At 39.8% G+C, this 25,671-nt stretch overlaps 1 protein-coding gene across 1 annotated transcript in view; it reads left to right on the top strand.

The window, feature by feature from the left end:
* Positions 1-25,671, top strand: part of NSMCE2 (NSE2 SUMO ligase component of SMC5/6 complex) — a 168,400-nt gene that overhangs the window by 85,401 nt on the left and 57,328 nt on the right. Inside the window, exon 4 of the mRNA XM_075211721.1 lies at positions 9,917-10,070. Within this exon, the coding sequence (XP_075067822.1) occupies positions 9,917-10,070 (154 nt within the window). The remainder of the gene's footprint in view (positions 1-9,916; positions 10,071-25,671) is intronic.

Raw genomic sequence — 25,671 nt, 5'->3', positions numbered from 1 at the left:
AATGTCCTGAAAGCTTCCCCGCAGCACAATGTACTATGTATTTAATGAGTGTTCCCATAAAACTCCCGTTATATTGTACTGCGCGCTAACGTTCGTGAATGCCATAGGTAGCATTAAAATTGGAGCAAACTTTTAGCAGGATTTAAGAACTCCCAATATTAACATCTGCTAGAGCCCTAAAAAGAGCAAATAATATAATTTATGTATTAAAAGAAGATCCTACACTTGAAGTCTATATGTTGTTCTACGTTTATGCCTGAGGGCCTCTTGTTTGCAATGTGTCAATGAACGTGTTCATATTCCCTCCATCTCCACTAACGTCCTATATGCGGCAAAGACATGGTCAGCATTGTATGTGAATGATCTACTGTGTATTTCCCCATTTCCTGGGACTATGAAATGTCAATTCTGGGTGTTCTGTTACATGTCATTCAGTGATAACTTTATTTCTATTATTATTTAATTATTAGTTTACACGTGTGACTGGAGTGAGATTTCGCTTATGATACACTTTCTATGCATTTATCAGGCTCTACCAGTTCAGGCTCACAGCAGTCACAACAGTTTATTTCTTATCCAAATTGAATGATATATTTTAGTTGAATGCAGCAATACATGTAGAGTGGTATGTGGTGCTCTAGTCGGTGGTGGTCGGTGGCTGCCACCTCTGCTTCTGTCTCCAGTGAGGGAGTGTCCCAAACTCGACACAACCAGAGACCCAAAGTAATGGGGGACACACAGATCAATAACTATATTACACAGTGCACAGGAGGTGAATTGGGAAAGGTGAATGTTGGAAAACTTCACAGGGAACTCCATTGAAGTAGTAAATGAAGATCTAAAATATTAATTGCACTCTAAATCCTCTAGCTATTAATTTACCAGGTTATTGTAAATGGAATGCTGAGTACATCACTGTATTCTCCAGAGATAATCATCATTGTAAAATAAAAACGTTCAATAATACAATTACTATAAATATACTTCTCCTTCATATGTCTATAAAACACTTCATCTTCAATGACGTGTCCTATAGATCAACAAATATTGAGGTTCAGCTAAATACAATGCTCATGGTTGTCTTTATACTCTGTAGCTTTTCTCCTTTATAACTGGTCTCTAAATGTCTATAGGGATCAGTGTTCAGAAGTGTTTCCCCCGGCCAGGACCTGTGACTGTAATGCTTGTAGGTGTAGTTGTTAGTTGGTGCTACCCCCTATCTGTTTGTTGAATTATTTTGGCTTAATTTCAACTCCTCCTCAGGAATTTATTAAATCACTTTCTTTCCCTATTGTAATCTTGTCTCTTTTCTTAATGTTGTCTCCTGTTCTCTCCCTTTTTAACACTTTCTCTCTCCTTACTATCTGCTCTAGTTTCTGCTTCTAACCAATTTTCATCTCTCCTTGAAGCGCTCTTTCTTTATTCCCTTATCGCTCTTTCTCCTTATGTACCCGCTCCTCCATGCTTCTACCAGCTTTCTTTGCTTTTTTTTTTTTTAGTACAACCTGCTTGCTCCTCATTTTCTGGTCTGGAGGTGTGACGGGAGGATCGTGGTCATATTGGAGGGGAAGGGGGCGTCTGTCAGTATGAAACGTGCCGCTCTCTCTTCCTCCCTGTTTTACTTCTATCCAGCTATTTAATTTGTAGTGCATTACAGATATGTGAATGCTGTTTTGCATTTTTCTTTTTCTGTACAATACAGTGTGACAGTGGTTGCCTAATACTTTTCCGGCGCCATGCATTTTTAATTTGGCACCCCCGCAATGAAACACCAACACTACCGCCCTGAAGGCATTTAATGTACTGAAGCCCTGGGCCCTGTCTCCTCTTCTGCATGCTTGTCTGTAAGCTAGGAGTGCAGTAAAACTTAGCTGTGCAGACAGGGAAGGATTTACTGGTGACCGCACATTGTATGGATTCTGCACATTGGAGGTGTTTTCATCCATCTGTTTTCTGTGGCATTCAGCAGACAGGTCATATGTTTGTGGCGCTCTCAGTGCGCCCAGGCATCTTAATCAACAGATGATGGATCAGAAGCAAAGCAGGACATGCTCTGTATTCCCCAACCCATGTCCCATCATCTGTTTTATTAGGCGGACATGTGCACTATAAGCCCTTTTCAGCATAGAGACCTATTTCCAACATGGCAATAATGGCATCAGTGGAGGCTACTGCAAACAGATATTTCCACCCCACCCCATGTGTTTTTTGGATAGTATGATGCTGTCCAGGAAAAGAGAGAGAGCTGGTTGTATGATAGATAGCAGTTTGCAAAATACCTTTTTATTTAAAATCATGTGTGTCATCTAATATTTTTGTTAGGATGATGAATTAAAACCAGCAATTGTAAATTACAGCGAGTGAGCCAATTTGTTTTCCTGTTTATGAACCGGTAATGGAATTAGATTTCTCTTTGTCTTGGACAAGTCCTGAGCTGTGAGCGCCTGGCGCCTCTGGCTCTCTGCATGCTATCCCTGTGGCTTCTGGTTGTTTATCAATTGGCCTGACATTTTCTGCCTTCCTCTGTTAGATAAAAGGAAGTCGCTGCTCCTCGATGGGCCTGATGTGCTCAGGCTGCTGTGCGCTGCCGTGTCAGAAACTGCTTTGTGTTATTCTTATTATCTCATTCAGCAGTGACCCTAAGTGTAGGGGAAGCGACTGTTAAAATAAAACAGTCTTTTCATCTTTGTGCCGCTCACTTCAAATTATAGTTTTTGTTTTGTTTTGTTTTTTTAATTATTATTAGTTTTTCAATAAAGAAAATGGGAATCCTTAGTAAAAAGTTAAAGTAGAAATTAACAAAAAGGAACGATAGTTTTATAATTTAGTGAAGTCCTGGATTAAATATTGAGCAGTGTTAATACTTCTAAAAATAGTTGCCTCCAAAAAAATACCTCAGTGATATCACTGGTGTACAGCAGGATTATAATTGAGGCATTTTTTGGAGATGGCTATTTTCTGGGGTGCAGCATTATTAGTGGATGGAACCTATCCATTCACCACGGAGCCTGTGACATCGCTGAATCACTGCATTGTGAATGGATAAGGCTGCTTTATCAGTGATGTCACAGGGTCTTAGTGATTTGATAGACTGCATTCTCATGAATATTGGTTAAGAGTACGATCTGGCTGCCTCCACTGTGTGCAGGCACCAGGTACAGACTAATATGTCCTCATGTCAAAAGTCTCTAGTTTCTAGGCTCGGTCACAGACTATTTTTTTTGATCAATTCTCATATTTATTGGTAGAATATATCAATGTATAGACATTAGAGAACAAAAGGCAATATATAAATATATGAAAGTAACTTAGATTACAAATAAAGGGTTCATTGATAAAACAAATCATGAGGTGGTAGTGTTGAAGGGGATTTGGGGGCTGTTAACTGATTAGTGTTGCCTATAGTAAAAGGTCATACTTTGCTCTACCAGTCATAACCAGGTCAAAGCCAGAAATCAACGTTGTACCTGTAACCACTAGCTGCCCAGAGCCAGGAACTAACGTTGTACCTGTAACCACTAACTGCCCAGAGCCAGGAACTAGCGTTGTACCTGTAACCACTAACTGCCCAGAGCCAGGAACTAACGTTGTACCTGTAACCACTAACTGCCCAGAGCCAGGAACTAGCGTTGTACCTGTAACCACTAACCGCCCAGAGCCAGGAACTAACGTTGTACCTGTAACCACTAACTGCCCAGAGCCAGGAACTAACGTTGTACCTGTAACCACTAGCTGCCCAGAGCCAGGAACTAACGTTGTACCTCTAACCACTAACTGCCCAGAGCCAGGAACTAACGTTGTACCTGTAACTACTAACCGCCCAGAGCCAGGAACTAACGTTGTACCTGTAACCACTAACTGCCCAGAGCCAGGAACTAACGTTGTACCTGTAACCACTAGCTGCCCAGAGCCAGGAACTAACGTTGTACCTCTAACCACTAACTGCCCAGAGCCAGGAACTAACGTTGTACCTGTAACCACTAGCTGCCCAGAGCCAGGAACTAGCGTTGTACCTGTAACCACTAACTGCCCAGAGCCAGGAACTAACGTTGTACCTGTAACCACTAACTGCCCAGAGCCAGGAACTAACGTTGTACCTGTAACCACTAACTGCCCAGAGCCAGGAACTAACGTTGTACCTGTAACCACTAACTGCCCAGAGCCAGGAACTAACGTTGTACCTGTAACCACTAACTGCCCAGAGCCAGGAACTAACGTTGTACCTGTAACCACTAACTGCCCAGAGCCAGGAACTAACGTTGTACCTGTAACCACTAACTGCCCAGAGCCAGGAACTAGCGTTGTACCTGTAACCACTAACTGCCCAGAGCCAGGAACTAGCGTTGTACCTGTAACCACTAACTGCCCAGAGCCAGGAACTAACGTTGTACCTGTAACCACTAACTGCCCAGAGCCAGGAACTAACGTTGTACCTCTAACCACTAACTGCCCAGAGCCAGGAACTAACGTTGTACCTCTAACCACTAACTGCCCAGAGCCGAGAACTAACGTTGTACCTGTAACCACTTTTTATCAGGATTTGCTCAGTGTACATTGCTGCATAATATGTTGGCACTTTATAAATAAAAGATAAGTACTTGCACATTGCCCATATGGTGCATACTGGCAGACTACAAACAAAAAAATAACGTGTTTGTCAGCACTCCTTGGGGATTATTTAAAGTAAAAGTCCACAATTTTGACAGATGTGCAGAATAGACCCGAAACTCCAATCCTAATGTATTATATACCCTTTCTCTAGTAGTGTGTGTAACCTTTACCTGTACTGCAGCATCTCGGTGGTGATGTCTGTAGACTCCCATCTACAACCGGTGCGTAACAGACTCAGTACACACACAATAATGTGAGATCCCTCAGTACAGGTGTGTGCAAAATGCAATAAGAGTATATCTAGTAAATCAGTCTGCCGGGCATAGAGGTTATAGTTGCGCCTTTAACCCCCTAAAACAAACAAAAAACGTCCACAGAACCTTTATTACGAGTGGTGCAAAGCGGCCAAATGTGCTCCAAGCACAACCAATCAGTTTGGATCTATATTTTTTTTCCTAGTGCAGGTTGCAAATTGCCAACACCTGATTGGTTGCTGTGATTACAGCACGTTTGTGCATAGTGCCTTAGGTCTAACAGTAAGATATGTTGGCTCTTTAGAAACAAAAGTGTTGTTATAATGTCAAAAATATCTGGAGGGGTGACAATAAATTTATTATATGTAGCAATTAGAAAACACAAGTGGATTCATCCAATCATTTCACTGGGGGCTGTTGACATTACTGTGTGCCCCAAAAACCCCTTTTCCACAAGGTGCAAATTAAATTTACATTTTGTATAAAAACATTGCATTTTGATGCTAGACGAATTAAATGAATCTGGATTTGAAAGAAATACCCACCCAAATCCTCTTATAAACCCGCTTTTATCTGAAGGAAAATAATATTTCAGTAAGAATATTGATACTCTTGACATTCTGCATGTGAAGATACCGGGTTTAATGTAACCCTCTGCACCACACAGCTGGTCTACCTGGTACCTATCCAAGGTTAAAAATCACCCAGGCAAATATATGCGAAATAAAATAAACACGTTTATTTAGCAAAATGGTAGCACCAAACAGCAATAAACATCTTTAAATAATACCCTGCAACATCTAACACTGCAGTCTGGCACAGACAACACACAGAGTATAATGAATACACTTTACCAGTATCCTAGCCACTCTCAGGCACTGCTGTGTGTCCATCCAAGCCTCTCCACCTCTCTCCTTTAAGGCTACCAGCAAGGCAGTGGTCCTGAGTCACTGTCACTCCACTTTTGGCGGACACACAGCTCCCCAAGACCTGGAGAGGTCAATCAGGACAATGGCAGTACTCCAGGGACTGATTGTCCCTTTCCAGTCAGGGACAGAGATCTAGATCTCAACGCCAGCCTGACTTCAGCTATCACTGGGTAGTGAATGACCATTTTGCTGTTCTCTGGAGCTCTCTTTTAAGCCCAAAAATGACCACCTCAGCAATTTCAGGACCTGCCTGATTGGTCCTTTTCTGTGTTTACCTTTTCACAGGTAAAAAATACAGACAAAGGGATAGCAGATGAGCCACTTTTGATATAATTAAGGATAGGTATTGTCTGTGGCTATACAGCAGAGTTTGTTTAAACAGCAGAGATCACAATCCAGGTACATTACATTTAAATACACAATGCAGAACTCTGTAAATAAACATAGAGCTCTGTCTGTGGACCTTTTCCCTATCTTAACACGAGACCCCCTGGTGTGATGTACATTCATACAGGACTGGTGTATAATATTTTCTTTGCCTAGGATGAAACAATGGACTAGTCTGCAAGATAAGAAAAACATGCTGCAGACATTGTAACTACTTACAAATAGAATATATACAAGTTTAAATATGACTGACAAATATGGGGAACCAGAGGGCTAGAAAAAGTATATGTGTTTATAGTCCACAATTTGTGAGAAACGAGGTGCAGACTGGTTGAGGTGATAGTAATACCTCGTTTCACCACACTGCACATCCTGCTGCCGTTCTGCATCCCCCCCGCAGCCAGGTGCCCTGACAGCCAGCAGTACAGTTATGGTATCGGCACACCCCTATACATTACTGCGCTATGATTAATCATTCTGGCTTGTCTTCATGTTTACAGAAAGATATGCTGCTTGTTGCTGCCCTTGCTAAAACGTGTACAACAGATATTATTTAATGATTTCCTTGTGTAATTCATCAGTCTGTACAACAGTATCTAGTAAAAGTCTGATCATTTGTATCAGGGGAACGCTTTGCCAGCTGCTGTTTTGATTGCCGAGTTCGATGTATGTAACAGTATTAGAAAATGTCTCTCACATAGAAAATATTCCCATTTTACAAGTTTTGACATCCAGCTCAACTTGTATAATTTGGAATTATAGCTTTTAATTTATTTATTTTTTCTTAGAAATTTCCCTCTGGAGTTTTTCCAATTGATTTGCTCAAGCTGTGGGATTTACTTTAGTTATGCAGTAACAACGACCAGCTCCTAGATACATTTATCTTATCAGTAGTTCAATCCCCAAACTTGGTCGACATGGTTGCTAATGTGATCTGCACGTTGGGTTACATACAGGTCAACATTTGTTCCATACACCCATGATGCACTTGTAAAAAAAAAAATGTTTGAATTGTAAATTAATGAGGAATGTAGAGGCCAGTTGATTGCAGCTTGGACCAATGCAGAGATGGAAAAAAGAACAGTGAATAGGTTGTTTATGACTATATGTATTCATCATCATTTATTTATATAGCACCACTAATTGCGCAGCGCTGTACAGAGAACTCACTCACATCATTCCCTGCCCCATTGGGGCTTACAGTCTAAATTCCCTACCATACACACACACAGACACGGGTCAATTTGATAGCAGCCAATTAACCTACCAGTATGTTTTTGGAGTGTGGGAGGAAACCGGAGCACCCAGAGGAAACCCACGCAAACACAGGGAGAACATACAAACTCCACACAGACAAGGCCATGGTTGGGAATTGAACTCGTGACCCCGGTGCTGTAAGGCAGAAGGGCTAACCACTTAGCCACCGTGCTGCCCAGTATTACTGTATATGAGTACATATTGGCTGACCGTTGTTCCATACTCTCCTGCCTTTCCTTATAACAGGCATATAAATGTACTGATTTTTCACAAATGTCCAATTGCAAATTTTCCTTAATTTCCAGTAGCGATTTTTCCAAGATTTATAGTTTTGATCCCAGAAAGTGTTTGGCCTTGACAGTGTTAGTGTAGTACTACGGCCTAGATGCACAGTACCACTTCTCTTGTCAGCTGCGCAGATAGGTTAATCTGTATAGTAACTGTGAAAGGAAAGAGAGAGGGGAAAAAAAGGAAAAAAAACTCTGCACAGATTAATTACCACTATTATAGGGAGTAGTATAATATGCTCAATTAGCTGCTCAAAAAGTTTGTAGATAGAGTCACTACTAAAAGTAGAATTATTTAGTTTCTTACATGATTTGGTATTTGACCGAGGGTGCTATCCGCAGAGAAGTCATACATATAGCCCCAAACAAGAAAATCTCATATACTGGGGCACTCTTTAATTCTTAACATTAATATATGTATTATGATAAAACATCAATCATTATTAATTGTTCATAAAAATAGGTGTGCACACGTTGTTTTCGGCGAAATATCATTAAAATTAATTGAGAAATAGAGTAAAAAGCAAGAAAAAATGTGTTTATAAAATGATGTGAATAGACAAGAAAAAAAAGAAATGAACTGTGTGTGCGCGTGTGTGTGTGTGTGTGTGCATTCGCGCATTCATTGTTTTTAATATTTCACATTTTTCTCCGGGTGGATGATTTATTTTAAGTTGCCTAATAAAAGTTATATTTTATACGGGACAGGAGTGCTACATTGTCCTACTGTCATGGACCACTGTTCATTTCTTTTTTTTCTTCTAAATGAATATAGGACCAGCACCCCACCCCCACTTGCAGCCGACATATTGAGTTATAAATAAATAGATATAAGCAGCATGTGGTTTCCCGTCTCCCTCCTTGTGCAGAGCATTTCCTTTTCGTTCTGCTACGAATAGACAACAAGACAACAAAACTCCTTAGCGCAAATCATAATTGATTCTAATGATCAGTTTGGTTATCTGCCTTCTAAAATTAATGTCTCATTTAAATGTAGAAAGGTTCCAAACTGGTCTCTTATATAACAAAAAAATATATTTAAGCAAGTTAGTATCTGAGAACTGTTCCAGTTGGTGGATTAAATAAGGTCTTGAGATATGTGATACTTGATTATCGTATGTAACATTGTTATTGTTTAAAGGTTACTAGTGAGTTTCTATGACATCTGTGACAATCCTGAATTGTTAGGTTCATATATTCATTTCATTCTTATAAATGAACAAAAAGCTGCAGCTCAGTTGAACTGTCAAGTGATATCCTCTGAATTAATTGCATCCGTTAACATCTGACTGTTTAAATGGCTAGCAATTGCTGGCTCCTAAGGATACAACGGAACAAATTAGGGCATATAACTCCCTTCTACATTACCTATGATGAGTCATCAACGCTACGCATGCATACTCCCTATGTTATTCTTTTAGATTTCACTAGCACCTTCGTAACCATTATTCATAATAACAACCATTTGTATAAGTGAATAACTGAAAGTAGAGGAGCATTATATGGAAATTGGTATTCAATGCATTCATCAATCTATCAGCCGCTAATTCCATCTAGGTATAATTACGCAATAAATATTGCTCATTTGATGGCATCTGTAGGTTATTGGGGTATAAAACTAAAATGTCTGGTTTGAATCTTATCACATGGGTACATATGCCTTCAGGAGAAGCTATATTGAAACAGATTTTGTATGTAAAAACCAAAATGACTGAGCCATGTTCATGTTGGGGGGGGGGCAGAAGTGGTCCTCCGATGTTGCATTAAACTTAATCCCTTTCTTGAGGCACAAGGATTGTTAGCCTTTTAAATTAAAGCTCACAAAAGTGTAACTTTTGTCATTCAATCAGATTTAGTTATTCAAACAGATAATTAATATTACATGTTTTTAAAAAGCCATTATGTGGGTGACAATCCACCCTTTATTCTTGGGGTGGAAATGTTTCATCCAACAGCAGTGAGTGTATGGTAAGTGGACTGCAAAGTTCAGCTCTGTCAAATTTTTATTGTGTTTGATGCAATCACTCATTATTTGACAGTCTGATTAAACAATTAGATTGATACAAATGTGATTGTAATATGTGTCAATTGATATATACAAATGTGTGACCTTCTAAAGACATTGTTTGTGCAGGGTATGTTCAAGGATTCATTTGAAATAATTTACATTTTTTTTTGTCTCCATCCACAGTTAAAACGCGATCCACCGGATGAGATCCCGGATTTAAGAGATCTTGTTCACGACAGGTACACTGTGCTTCAGAGGAATAATACAGAGCAGGCCCTCAAGCAGGATGATAAATATGTCCAGTTTAAAGAACAGCTAAGAGACCTGAGAAAACAAAGTAAGGAAACATTTATCATGGCTTACCTTTCTGCTGTTTATTACTTTATTGCTAGAAGTCATAGGTGGTGCGTATATTGACTCTATAATCCACCTTTCCTTCATGCCGATTTAACTCATATTGATCCATTTCCACTTTTGTAGCAGAGGTAGGCGGCCGTCCAGTCTCCAGCTGCTATACACGTTGTAATGAGGCTCCACGGAACCCAAAGTACTCCGTTCCGGGCCTCATCTCTGTCATTACACCTCCACTTTTCTTGTTTGGAAGCTTTGATAAATCTACCTGTAAATGTGTAACCTAGTGAACCATTGTTTATTAAAAATGATCTTTCTACACTTCAATTGAGTTGTGTTTACACTTCCATATAGGGAAGTCAAATGTACATTTTACCTACACACAAAGGGGGCTGAGGAATAGAGGGGGAGGGGGTGGTATTTAGCGCTCACAGGTAATTTTTGTTTGTTATCTTGTAATTATGAACCACGTCTGTAATATATAATATACTATAATATCGATGGACCAGTTGTGTATGTTACGTGTGAACTCTGATCATTACTTTCGTTGTCTTGGAAGGTGTAAGCCATGCCTTTTGTTCCTATAACCATTTTCATGGGTTAGGTATCTGCTTTCGTGTGAAGATTTAATGGCTTGTACAGGAGTTACAGTTTACTGGGTGTTGCAACACTTGGGAGACCTTTGATTTCTCTGTACAGCTAATGTATCACTGGAAAAATGTCTGTTTTCCTGGCTCTGCTTGTTACATCTGGACGTGCTCAAGAGAGTAAATACAGCACATTGCAGTATGGAAGCAGTCAGTCTGATGTCCTATACCTAATGCAGATAAAGTGAAAACTTTGGGGGGAATTTAGTTGTCCGCATTACTGTAAAAAGTGACGCGCACTATTACGGTAAAAGTGCACTTAAATACTGTTATTACGGCAGATTTAGCGCTGGCTTTAAATTTACCGTAATAGCGGTAATAGGTTTAAAGCTGCGCTACTCCGGGGGGACTTGAATTCCCCCCTTTGTGTATTGTTTACTGGACTAATACTAGGCAAACATAGAAAACAAGCTGTATAAATCTATTTCTGTATAAATAGATTTTCTGAAATCGTCAGTTTTAAAACATTTAGATGAAGATAAGGTCTTTATAGGATGACCCGTGCGTCTCTTTGGTCATCAGACAGCACGAAAGTTCACCAGAGATATTCCGGAGCATAGCATTATAATACAGAGCATTCTGGGCATACAGGCAGAGCCGTAACTTAACATTTTAGCAAATGAGTCTAAAATATTCATAAACTGCATCCCGCTTCAGCATTGCGCCTTGGACGGTCACCCCTCTCGCAGAACCCTAGTTACGGCCCTACATACAGTGTTACTGATATATCGGATAGACAAACCAAGAGGGGTCCAGTTCTTCACTTCCAAGTGTGCCCAAATACCTGAGCTCTGTACCAATAGGAATCATCCTGGCGCTTTCTGTGTCGATCAAATTAGAGTCCTGACAGTCGACAAATAGGTCCATTTGAAGAATGTCCTGAAAATGGAGCTGCAGCTTAGTCCTCTTCAATAATTCTGGGTTTTCCAGTGCTGTGAAAGTAAAAGTTGGTGGATCCTGAGAGGGTCCCTGGGGAGAGTCTGGTGGTCTTTTGGGTCCTCTGGAATAGATGTAGACGGGGAAGCAATACTTGCTAGCAATAAGCACACTGTGTTCTCGGAGACTACTTGTGATTTCCCCTCCTTTCTATTGTAGCATCGACTAAGTCTTACATTTTTAATTTCTCCAAGAATATATAAAGCTCTACGTGACCGATCACAAATCTACTTTATTTGGTCTTGAAATAATGTATTTTTCTTACATTGTCCCTGGGTGGGTCCGTTCTCGCTATCATTAGCTGGTTACCAGATGTAGGAGAAGCTGTTTAAAAAGTCTTCTACATTGGCCTTTGGGACTAATTTTGGGGATGCTGCACCCTTCTATTGTTCTAGCGCTCCTGGTTCTCAAGGTCCTCACATTTCTGTTTTAGGAAGTTTCCAATGTAAAATTCTTTGTTGCCCTCCGACCAAAACGTGAGGATGGCGATAACAGAACAAAATAATAAAAAAAAAAAATGAATTGAATAAATAAAATACATTTTATAACTATTTTATTATTTTCCCATCTTAGTAGATCTGAAAGCTCCAATCACAGTTGTAATTTATTTGATAAATTGTGGCTATAAGGGATTTTTTTATTGCTGTAATAAGTGGCAATAAAATATGTTGTTAAATCAGTTGCGCTTAATAATAAATGGACCGTTTAGTGTGGTTTTACCACATTTTTAGCTGGCACACTTAGAGCTCTGTACACACAGACAAAACACCCGCTGAAAGTGAAGAACAGACCTCTGTCCTGTACTTTGTCCAAAGTGTGTTCTCCAGGCTGTGTGTGAACAGGTCCATCTGCTTACATTGGACTCAATGCCTGATATCCACACCTTCCTTTCATCTGTGGCATAGACTATACTTATATGGTTACCGGTAGCTGAGGCTCCGTAACTTGCAGACACGTTCCAGCGGTGGTGCTTTGTGTCCGTTTAGGGAAACGGACATCGTTTATGAACCAGCAGAAGTGAGACAGAATAATGAGCACGTCTCTTCAACCCACACAGGAATTCATCTGAAGAGGATTGTTTCAGGGTTATCTAGAACACGATTGGTACTTCACCATAAACCGATTTATGTTCGAATTATTCAATAAGCGATTTTATCCTGTTTGTTTTCTCTCTAGTGTCAGAACTTTCATTATGCCTCATCCTCTTCTCTTCACTTTATACCTCATTATTACATTAGCTGTTATTAGCTCTGCTGAAACATTTTCCCTAGTCCTGAGAAACTTCTGCCTGTGTCTATTGTTATATCCCAAGCTTCTCGTCAGTGAATGTCCTTCTTTCCCCTCACACGTCTCCGTATCCTTATTAGATTGTAAGCTCTTTTGGACAGTACTGCAAGATCCCAATATTGTATAGCGTCGAGAAATATGTTTATGCCTTATAAATGGTCTATAATATTACATAGAATCCTGTGTGTAAGCTCATGTTTGCTTGTCCGTTATAGTAAGAACAAGTTTTAGAATGTAAGTGTAGCCCATAAATATTGATACTAGATTCACTGTTGTGGCGGCTTTGTTAATAGCTTCTGTCTGAAATTTTAATTGCAGAGATTAGTTCTTGATGGGTCCAGAAGAAACATGAATAATGTATAAATATTACATTGTATTTATTACATTATGGCCAACAGTGCCAATGTAAGCAAAATGTCAAAAAGGTAAAACTAAAGTCATTTGAGCTGACGTGACATCTCTGGTCCTGCCCCTATGCATGAATCAACCAATCCACACAGTGCATTTCGGCAAAGCAAGTCTGTAGAGTTGTTAGTCTCTCGCTGTCTGTTGTGTCAGGGGAACACCTACCTCCTAACATGGCAAACTGCTGCAGAGAAGTGAAAGAAAGCATGGTGGAATTTAGTCATGTATAAACAGTTATTTCATGTATATTAGTCTTACTGATACACAGCGCCTGAGATGAAGGCGAGATGAAAGTTGCCCTGTGTTATCTAACACTGACATTGATGGCTCCTTGTCCAATCAACTTCTTTGTTACAAACTAACACAACAATGCACATATTGTGGAAGAAATGTTGGAGAGTCAGTAGGGGCCAATTGCTTGTGTTTCTGGCATAGTACCCCCACGGTTTCCATAGTTAGGGGAGGAGAGGTGATAAAAAAAAAATAGAAGAAGAGGAAAAAAATATTACATGTATTTTTATATTTATCACCTAAATATATTACTAATGAATAGGCTATAACAATGTTCAAATATGATTCACAAATAGTTTTGTGCAGTATGTTTTACATAGAAGAGGGTCCAGGCAGTTCATGTTTTGCTCAATCCCCCCGATTTACAAAACAAGACATTTCTTTCAGTCAATATTCATGATCGAACTGAAAAATCACGACTAATGTTCCGAGATTCCAGTACTTGGCTGTGGATCTTGTCTGCTTTACACGGCTCAGGGACAAATGTTTTATCTGCTTCCTGAGATGTTTATTTTGTTAAACACACGGAAATGTAAAAGGGACAAATTATATAAAGACGGAAGCGTATGATGATCAGCAATTAAGAGAAAAATACACATTAAAAATAGAAACCACGTATTTTTCAAAGAAATACCTTTTCCTTGTTCGTCGTCGTGACTGCACAGGACCTGCCATTATCATGGCACTTTCATCAACAAAGGAAAGATCTGTGAAAGGTTAGCGCGCAGACAGAAGAGTGCGGGGGCGGCTCACTAAACCATCCATCGTGTTCAGCTGCTCTTACCTACCAGGTTCTCATTGTATTGACAGAGTGTGAACAGCATAATAGATGCTACAACAGCAATCAGAATGTGTTCAAAATTTTAAGGTGTACCTGTGAGTGACCTGGATGGGGCAGCGTTTTGTGAGCCGAACCAATATTCGGCCTATCAATTCACTATGTACTAGGCTTAATATCGGTCCAGAACGCTCAACGGCAATAGCTAAACTTTGTGATGTTGCAGATGAAATGTACAGCTGCTGTATGTTTATTACTATAATTATTATTAGTGTTTATTTATAGGGCTCCACAAAGTTCCGTAGAGCTGTACTTGGCGGTAGTACAAACGAGAGAGTAGACATAAGTCTTATAAAGCAAACACAAATTTACATAGCACAAGTAGAACTGAAAAGAGCAAAAAACAAATACAAGTAGATTATTGGGCAAAAATATTCTCACCAATTGTTCAAACAATGTTGAGATTAGTATCAATGTCCTGTACAATGATTGAACGGAAATGCTGCTTAAATTTTGAGTGTGGGCTAAGTCCACCTCTTGTAGCTGCTTTTTAGGGGAGGCAGAGGATAAAAAATTATTCATTGGGCTTGAGGAGCGATGGGCTTCATCCTTGTGAAAGTTACTACAGATATCTTGTGTGGTTCTTAGTGAATTCCTAGTCCATTGATTGGCCACATTTACAAAGTACAAACACAAGGGACATGGTTGTAATTGGCTTTTTCACTTGTGTTTGGGAGGTCATCCCCTATTGCATAGACTTTCGATAAAGGTAAGTGAATGGAGGAAGCAGCATCGGAAAAACTCCACTCTACTGCAACGCACACGAACAGGAGTACCAATGTCTGTGTGTATGGGGCCATTGGAAATAATGGATTCCATGTTTAGACCTGTTTACGTGCATTGTACTAGCTGTAAAGACACTTACAACCCCAAATAAAATCTCTGGTATGAGCACAATTAACACCAGTAACTGTGCAAACATCCAGCTTGGAAAAAGTCTTCTGAGCATACTTGACAACTTTGGAGATCTCCCTTCCGGGAATCGCGTCTTCCTCGTCCCGACCATTTGTTAAACTATACGAATTTCTGCCTATGGCATCAGGGGGTGGGACCAGGATGCAGCGATTACGCCCACCCAATTCACCAATGAAGAGGACAGGATGCACAAGGTTGCCCTGCTCGCCTGGGAGAACGCTCAAAATAAAGGGAGTCTCCTGGATATTCCGGGAGAATAGGCAACTATACTTGAGTCTCTTTCGAAGGAGGAAGAAGAGTGCGGTTGGACTGTACTTATTTGGGGTTATCCAATTGTAAACCGGATAAATATCCAGGTATGCCCTCACAGAGAGAGAAAAGACAATAAAGTGTTTACATTCTTAGTTTTCACATTTATTTTGAATGCATGGTGTGTAAACTAAGCCCCCCATCCTGGGGGTAAATGCGGAGAGTTTTCCGGCGGGTTTGAAAAACCAATTAGATTCTAGCTATCGTTTATTTAGTAAATTCTACAAAATGATAGCTAGAATCTGATTGGTTGCTATAGGCAACATCTCCACTTTTCAAACCCGCTGGAAAACTCTCAGCTTGATACATTCACCCCCTGGTGTTGTTTAGTCAGTGTACACAGTGTCACTCCCACCAACATTTTCAGGACAAAAGGAGCACAGGTAAAGAGCTGCAGAATCATAACAAAAGCCTAATTCATCATCCTGACAATGTATTAACGTACATGTAACATTATACAACTGTAAGCCACATGCATAAACACAGAACTGTACAACTATAGTGTTTTCAGAGCTTATGTAATATTTGACAATCAACAATAACTATAACTGGACGGAAGTAGCTACTGAATAAATTCTACCCATGTCTGGTATTATTACTGAAGATATTTAATAGCAGAGGAAGCCAGACAGTCTCCTCTCTTCATTGCTGACATGGGAGATTGCGTTCTTGTTTTGAAAAGAGAATGAACAAATGATAGGAGATTCCTCTGGACTTTAAAAGGATTAAATGTGGAATTGGAAACAACAAAAAAAGCAAAAGAAAATATTTAAAGTACTATAAGGGTCAGTTAATTTGTTCTAGGACAGGCATCTTCTTCAGTGTTTTACACTGTTGTACAGTTCCAGGCTTCAGTTGTGAATTAGAATTAGGACATACTGTAGAATGTGTAGAAACCTACAGACTTGTGATGAACAGTAGATATGATGCTGCCAACGGATAAAGTGAGTGGGAGCTATGGAGCTTTCTATATAGTCCGGGTATCTGAGTGGAGATGTTCTCAATGTTTAATACTTGGTTCACAAGTATTTCTGTGTGCCCCCATAGTGTTATCCTTGATGTTTATTTGGAAATATCTGGAGTATGAAGCTTGTTGTGTTGAATACACACACACACACACACACACACACACACACACACACACCGATTGTGTAATAGAGATACATTTATTGCTGGTCATTGTTAGAATGTGGTGACCAGAAGTATAACTTGTATGGGCCTAAAATAGTTTAGAAGATGGTGCAATAATATCCTCCCGTCAAGTACCGCCGCTGTACTCCTATAGATACTGCCATTTATTTTTAAAATAAGCCTAAGTCCAGGCTTACGTTTCCAGTGTGCATGTCGGCTCATACATGTGCAGGTGGACCCTGCGCTGGTCCGGCGAGCAGCAAGACTCCTCTGAACACTTCCAACCAGTATTGCTGGGGAGATCAGCTGTCCTATATCAGACAATTTAACAATAAATAGTCGATGATTGTCAATCGCAGTGATAAGAAATCTTTCATAACGCAAGGTCTTCGAAAATCGACTCCTAATAATGTAAAATATTTTTCAATTCTAATGATTATGTGCAACAAATGTGCAATACATTAATGAGATCATGATAAATAAAACCTGGATACATAGTTTTGTTAGTAAATCTTGTGAACGTCACTTATCTGTCATTATAAGCTAGCAATGGGATAGGGACTGGGACAATCATTAGAGTAGTTAGGTAATTAATCATATTTACGTAAAGCTGCCTCTCTGTGCGAGCTCTACCCTGTGTCTGAGAAGCTTCCATGGAGGTAGAATGAGGCTGGACGAGGTAGAACACTTCTGTACACACAGGACCAGAATGTAAGGAAGATAATCAATGTCAGGATCTTTACTGCACTGAAGAAAAACACGTCAGAGGCTGAACATGACAATCTCTTGATATTGCTGATGAGAAAGCAAACAGCCTCCGTCCCCCGGAGCCCAAATCATCATGTTGCTTAGATTGATTATTAAGATGTGATATTTTTTTTATCCCTTGCCCTGTATTATACATTGTTGGTTGTTTTTCTTTTCTTTTGTCTTATCTTAGAAAATTAACTGTAGAGATGAAATTGTCTTGAAAACAAGAAAATACACCAATGTGTTATAGCCTGCAGGGTCTATAGAGGACAGGGCGAGACACACTAACAGAAAGGGAGGGTCATCAATTTTCTAGTTGCAGTATTGATCATCTATTGATTGACAGGTCAGTCCTTATGTTCAGCCAGTAGGTGGCAGTCTGCACAGTCCATAATCTCTCATTTTTCTAAAAAAAAAAAACACCTCACCACTCAGTTTAATTTAATTTCCAGGTAAAGAGATATGTGTAGCTTCCTGAGCATTGTAATGACTTGTCTCCTGAATACAGGATCCCCTGCTGTCATTTACCCAACATCATCCAATGTAAATAGTTAGTGTGAATAGCCCTTTTGGACCTGGGATGCTACTAATTAGCTTTTGTATTTGTTCTGTGACAAATGTTATCTGGAGCATTTTTAAGGCAGCCTCCTGTCTTTCACAGTTGTATCAAAGAATGGACTCTTCCTCCTCTCATATAACACAGGATTCTGTCCCCTCAATCCTTTTCCAATTACCGCTTTCCTTGGTTAGCAAAGGAAATGAAGCTCTGTGCGATGTCACTAGTTCCTAATGAATTGAAAGGCTCCTCATGAATATTGGTTCAAGCAAAATGGCTGCCGCCAAGTGTCTTTTTTTTTTTTTTTTTAACATTTTCATACTGACCCAGGTTCTGGTACTGACCAGATTTGCAAGTACAGATCTTGCTCCCCCCCTGACACCATTCAATGGTGCTCTTGTCTATTTCAGACATAAGCAGTTAATTGTGACATAACATTTGCTAAGGATCGCCTCGCTAAAAACACATCTGTTTCCACTTCTAATACAGAATAAACACAAGGGTGGACCATGTGCGTTATTGCTCCACACCTTCTGTTTTTGGCAGCAACTCAGCAGTATCTGTCTATGAATGGAACAATTGACATTTAGCACAATAGACGTACTTTGCCGCCAGAGTAGCGCTGTGTGTTTATGGCATGAGGTGCTGAAGGACAGAACAGGTGAAATTAGCTGTCAGGTGTAAATTTATGTTGATTTTCTGGCTGCTCAGATACAGTTTGTTGAGTTTAATTCTAAGAAGAGACTGGTATTTCATCCTGTCTATGTCATTGCACAGTCATTCAAAGGGAATGGCGTGAAACAGTAATCAAAGAAAGAAAACTCTTATTTTAGTAGCTTTACTAGGACTGAGCTTTGAGGGAATTAAATGTGTTATTGTTGTCCTTTGTTTATATAGAGCCAGCATATTACACAGCTCTATTCAATGACAGAATGTTTATTCACAGCAGTTTCTGGCCCCCAGTGGGGAGCATACAATGTAATTTCGCTAGGACAGGCAGACAAACACTATGGCCAATTTGGTCAGAAGCCAATTAACCACCTAGCCTGTTTTTAGACCTTGGGGAAACTAGAGCGCAGGAAAACCGCTCAACATTGTGGAGAACATACAAACTCCACCCAGATAGTGCCTTGGTCAAAATAGGCTTGAACTGCATATTTCAGGACTCTTTTACATGAGAATTATTCTGTAAAAATGAAGTAGAGTAAAATATGGTAAAATGTTACAGTAATATAAAATTGGCACCATTTGTTTATAGATTGAAAGTCCATTGTTTTAACTTGAAACATTTGTTAAATATGTCCTTGTCCTAAGAAAGTAATGGTAAATGTTGGTAATTGAATTGTTAGTCGCTTTGACGCAAAGTAGGTTAGAAAATAATTTTGAGGTTTTGGAAGTTGCTTTCATACCTTTTAATTTTTTTGGGATGGAATTTTTCAGTCATTATATGAATGAGGATGATAATTTTCAAGTAGATTGAAAACTCGCCCACTTTACTTGTGTGTGATTTGGAGATTATGTCACAAAACTAGAGACTGAGAATGGTGTTGTGTCACACTATGGAGTGCATTTTTAAAGGGCAACCTCACCGCTGTGGAGTTTGTTTGTTCTATTTACTTTTTGTGGTATTATTTTGGCGTTAAATGTGCAAAATTGTCCAAAAGGCCCCAGCTCCACCAGCATTTCAATTACCTGCTTTGAATGGATTAGTGCCAAAAGCTATTCATGCTTCGTGATTCAAACCTGGTGATGCGGGTATGTGATACACTAGTGGGTGCCCGGTGTAGACGAGGGGCTGCATATACTCAGCCCTCTGATCGAGAATCTGCTGAATACAGCACTAGTTAGTTAGATACACTCTTCTAGAGGGTCAAATATGGGGTAGGTGTTATATTTGTAAAATGCCCTTTGGCTTCTTTTCCAAATTTAAGCAACAATTGAGATGAAGAAGACTAAGGATTAGTTGGAGGAATGAGATGATGAAGAGGATTGAGGGGGAGACAGAATAATGAGATAAAGAATAGGATTAAGGATTAGATAGAGGAATATGAGGATTAAGGGTTAGATAGAGGAATGAGATGAAGAGGATTGAGGGGGAGACAGAGGAAGAGGAGGATTGAGGTGGAGATTAAAGGGTTATGATGGTGATTTGAGGTGGTGTAATGTTTGTAAGAGGAGCGAGCTGTGTGTAACGAGGGTGAGGGCTATGGTTATTGTAGGTCTTTTATTAGCAAATACTATATAAAAATACTTTAAAATTTGCCTGACTAATACATTTTTAGACTGGCTTCTAGCTAGATCCTTTAATATTTTAACGCCATATTTAATTTATTATTTAATCTTTTTAAAAAAAAAAAAAAAACAACAAACAAAACCTTGTTCAATTTCTTCACTACTTCACTTATAGAATACATCACTGTACTCAGCTGCGACCTCCTGGTATGTCTCATTTTTGTTTGTCATCGGTGTTCGCCTCCATATGGACCCTTTTGTCTACGGACCTGAATGTTTGTTGACCTAATTGTCTTTGTATAAACATATGTTTATTTCCCCACTGTCTTCGCGATTCATTTAGGAAGTGAGAATAGCTGAAAAAAAAACAAAACTCTTCAGTGCTGTCTACTTGCAGAGGAGCAGAAGGTTTTGCATTGGTTGAGAGGAGTTGGGCAACGGCGTTCCTTCCAAGTACGGAGTAAGTGCACTAGTGCCAAGTTTTGTGGGGGCAGTACAAAAGCGAGATATCATTTTGCAGATCGACACGATTGAAGTCAGACAAAGGGGTATAGAGAGGGAATATTTTCATCAGCGTTTCTTGCCTGCAGGGCTTGATTTTTGTGCCTGCTCTGAGCAGGAAGATATCTGGTCTGGTCCTATGCTTTTAATGGGATTGCATTTTGTTCTCTCCAGTTGCAGTTTGGTGTTGAGGCACCTTTCTTTCTAGGTTCACTTTTCTCAAAACAAATATTCAAACACACAGAAGAGCCACATATAGTGAGCCCCGTGGCCCCATACCCTCATGCTTAATTCAAGCCATAAAGAAGATTAAACTGAGTAGTATTTACTAAAAGGGGCAGATTTAAGTGGTTGGAGGTGGACTTTTGATGTGACAACACTTTTGCACATATCTCTACTTCTTCGCACCTAGACGCACTTCTACCTAGAGGAGGTGTATCCTATACAGTGGACAGACCATCTAGGTGCACTGATACAAACCAACGCATTTCGCTCTACACATCCTATGCTGTTCATAAAGGTCCCTTGTGCTATTCTGTCCTTGGCTTTATCTGATCAGTCCGGCTGCACCCATTTAAAATGACACCATTAGTAAAAGGTGTCTTTTAGCTCTGCTTGTATTCCACAAGTGCAACCAGCCAGGAAGAATAGAATATTAAAGGTGCGTTATTTTCTTACTGTACATTATATATCTCTACACAACTGAAGCATTCCAGTTACATACCGAAGAAAAATAATAAGATGAAGAAAAAAATCCTGTGGCCCTTTTCTGACACCAGAACTGGGAGTACGTTGTATGAATGTATTAATTCATTCAAGGAAAATAGCCTCTGGGAGAACAGGAAGCGAAGAAGCATTTTATATAAGCGTAATACCCTGTGCTAGACATTTCTATCAGGGATTGTAGATCTGTCGGACTGTTCAGGTGATTGATACTGTTACAGTAACTAATGCCAGTGCCTAGTTACAGCTGTCACCTACAGTGCTTTCTGTATAATGAGTAATGCTGTCATGTCACAATTATCCAGCTACGTGCACACGCATATGTCAATACACAATGACTCAATCATGCTTTTTTTTTTTATGTTTGAGTATCTCTGAAAGAAATTCTCACATTTTGCTAATGTATACATGTTGACAGCGTCCACAGAGACCTCTGCCCCCCCTCTGCTAAGCACACATGGCTCTTTATAGGTTTCATAAGATGGTGATGAGTAATTGCATTTGATGCTTATTATTATAGAAAGCAGATAAAGCAACACGTGTGTCGCCTTTCATTCTCAGTAATGAGGAAGGCAAGCCCAGGTCCTAGCACAATGGCAGATTATTGTAATTAAACCATGCTGTGACTTGATCTCGGAGGCATGCAGTTACTTCTAGTAACCTACAGGAAAGAGGACCACCAGATGTAGGCATTCATCATGTTTTGTTCTGTTTTCCATGAGTTTTATTTAATGCTGCTGTGTTAAACATGTGTTTTTACTCATTTTGGAGGCTTACAGGTTTGTCCAAGCTAAGACTTACGCAACCTGTTTCTTTTCAGCTGTTGGGAAACTGTCAAAGCTTGCTGGAACTTGTAGTTTCCCAGCAGCTGGAGAATGACGTTGCCTGCTCGGAGTGCAAGGCTGATCTTGTGTGAGGGGGTGAGGGGCAAAAAAAGGGAATTCCCATATTTAAATGTTTGTTATTGTTGAGTGTGTGCTCAAACATTTGTGTGTTGTGCAATTTACGTGTTTTGTTTATCTATATTTGACAAAGAAAGTTACTGGCACCCAACCTTCGGGAAGAAATTATGCAGGCCTCTTCCAAAGTGAGAAAACTTGGGCTGCTATCCTTTAAATCACCTTTTTTGCACCATTGTTTGTGCTTCTGTTTTCATAAATTTAATATATATACCAAAAAGGAGTATCATTTCCTTTGAAAAGAAGGTGCAAAGTCCTAAAAATCCCCCATACTTTACAATAACTAAATTAATATTTTTTGGTTATTTTGCATCAGATTATTACTTATGATTTATTACACCTCCACCAAATATTTTATGTCAGTGTGATCAGTCTGATGCAGTAATACAAAGCAGCAAATCAGAATTATCTAGTGCAGTAAACTATGGGATCCAATCAGATGTTACCTTTGATCAGTCCAGTGAACGTTACAGTAGTAAACTGTAAATGTCTGGTTGCTATGGGTTACAGAACATTTCTGCTGTATGCTCCATGTTGTTAATACAATTTTGCACAAGCCTCCTCAAATAAGCTAATGCTTTTCTCACATTGGGGGGAATTTAATTGTCCGCGTTACTGTAAAAAGTAACGCAGCCTGCACACTACTACCGTTATTACGGTAATGATCCGCTTAAAATACCGTTATTACGGTAGTTTCAACACCGGCTTTAGGGAGCTGCGAGCAGAAAGCCGGGTTAAATTTACCGTAATAACGGTAATAGGTTAAGCGCGGCGATACTCTGGGGGGAAATTGAATTCCCCCATTGAGGCCTATTTATGAATCCATAAACAATGCAAAAACTGCTTTTTCAGCACGATTTAGGCATTTGTAAGTAATCTAGTTGTCTAACAAAAGCCTAATGCAGGCGATACCATAGATAGCTCCAGCGTTAGGCTAAGTTTCGCATTAAACCGCAGTCCCCATAGTTTTCAGTGGAGACTGCGGTCTGGTGCTATATAACAAGCTCCAAAAAGCCTAGTTTTTCAGAGCTTGAACCTATTTGCTTAAGCCATCTCCTCTATGGGGAGAGCATCGTGGTAGAGGGATCTTCGGATCCCTCACCGCAGCCTTCCTGCTCTCTCCTCCAGTTACTATCGCAGAGTGGCTTTGCGCATGCCTGACGTTAAGTCACACATGTGCAACCTTAAGTCGCGCATACGCAAAGCCACTTTGCGATAGTTAATGAAGAGGACAGACAGACAGACTACCACTTTTGTAAGGTAAGTAAAATCATTGCCGGGGCAGCCTCCTATCGGATGTGCTGTCCTGGCATGATTTTTTAGTAAATTCATCCGAAAAATCATCTGTCGACATTGCGATGACAGATGATGATTAACAGGACAAACCCCATTAATTAATAAATAGGCCCCACTGTGCTAAAACGCCATATTATTGTAAGTTCACCCATTTTCATTTGCTAACCGTAAAACGTCCACTGCACAGTGCAAAGCCAACCTCAGTTCTTCCTGTGCATCTCTGTTTACACAAGTGCCCCTTGATTCGCTAAAGTGCATGGATTTAAAGAGCAGGATACAACATACCCATGTACTAATGCACATAATTTTTCAGAACAGTGCAGTGATAAGATTTCCCTCTGCGGAGTGAGATTATTGTAATTAGATAAATTCCTTGCTTCCGTGCTGAGGGTGAACAGTACTTTCCACTATAAAGTATTGGTGGTCTTTGGGTCTCGTCTTGTACTTTGAATTAGACTCATGAGGCCTCCCATGTTGCATTTCCTGGCGCACTCTGAGCAATGTCATAAAAATCCCTTCATCTGGTGCACGTATGCAAAATTCCTGTATATGAAAGAAAATTTGTGCATCCAATTTGGGGTTTATAACTACATGGCAACTCTAGCTTATAGTAAAGAAAAAAAAAACGAACATGATTTTTAAGCAGAGTAATTTATTTATAAACAACCCACAGTTTCATCTGCACCAAGAGAATCCTGAGATTTCGGCGAAAGTGCGTCATGGATTAACCTGGTGTTCTGTCCTGGCGGAGGAGTGTGCCAAGTGCACGACCCGCATGTCCTTATAAACTAACAGTTCTCAGATAAGACTTTTTATTCTCTTTTTTTTTATGCAGCTTATATATGTGTGTCTACACAATACAGGATAATCAGTGTGATAATGCAATAGGTGGATGTCACTGATATTTTGGTTCTGGCTCGTATGTGTATTCAGCAACCTTAAAACCAGATAAGCTCACCAGTTTTGTATTCCAAGCAGGCTATATTCTACCAATACCTTGTTGGTGTGTGGAAGTGACCACACTATGTTGCTCTCTCCCTCTGTGTTTTTGTTTGTTTCTAAAACCGTTTATTTACTCAACTCAAAGCTGACAGATCCTCTTATCACCTTATTTACCCATCGGCAGTACATTTTCCATTTCACCTTGGTGTTTATTTTCAAAATATTATTCCTCACTGTATTGTGCAATATTCTGGACTTAGCCTGAATAAAGTGACCACATTATTCATTACATGTCTTTGTTCCCTTGTTATATCATCAATCGCCATCTGTAGCTGCAACGTGATACTGAGACTTCCGCCTATGGATGAGACCAAAACCAAAGTTATCAGGGGAGACAGCTGTATGTAACGTTTGGGCACCTCTAGTCACACTGCGTGTTTCACTGAATTTACAGGTGGGAAGAGGTTAACACAACCTCTGCAGGGTACAAACGTAAGCATGTTTGTCACAATTACTGCTTATGTGCCAATTCTTACAGTGAATGTGGCAAGTGAAAACGTTTGGGCACCCTGTGAGAATTCACAACTTGCAGACTTTTCTTGTAGCCAGCTAAGAATCTTTCTATTCTTGCTGCAGGAATCTCCTCTTCCCTGTAGAACTTCCCTAGCTCAGAAAGTCTACATGTTCAAATTGGCGCTTTTGTGTGTTCGTCTTCCAACAAACAGGCCTAAGTGACACCAGCAGAGGTCCAACTCGAACTCCAAATTCTTGGATCTCGACCACTTTAGTTGCTTCTAAGATCATGAAAGCAGCCATCAAACATAACAGACCCATATCTTCAGACAGAGCAAATCCCACAATGTTTATGG

The sequence above is a fragment of the Mixophyes fleayi genome, chromosome 5, assembly GCF_038048845.1.
Source record: "Mixophyes fleayi isolate aMixFle1 chromosome 5, aMixFle1.hap1, whole genome shotgun sequence".
Taxonomy (NCBI): Eukaryota; Metazoa; Chordata; class Amphibia; order Anura; family Limnodynastidae; genus Mixophyes; species Mixophyes fleayi.
The sequence above is the reverse complement of the archived record's forward strand: the minus strand, read 5'-3'. Positions and strand labels throughout refer to the sequence as shown.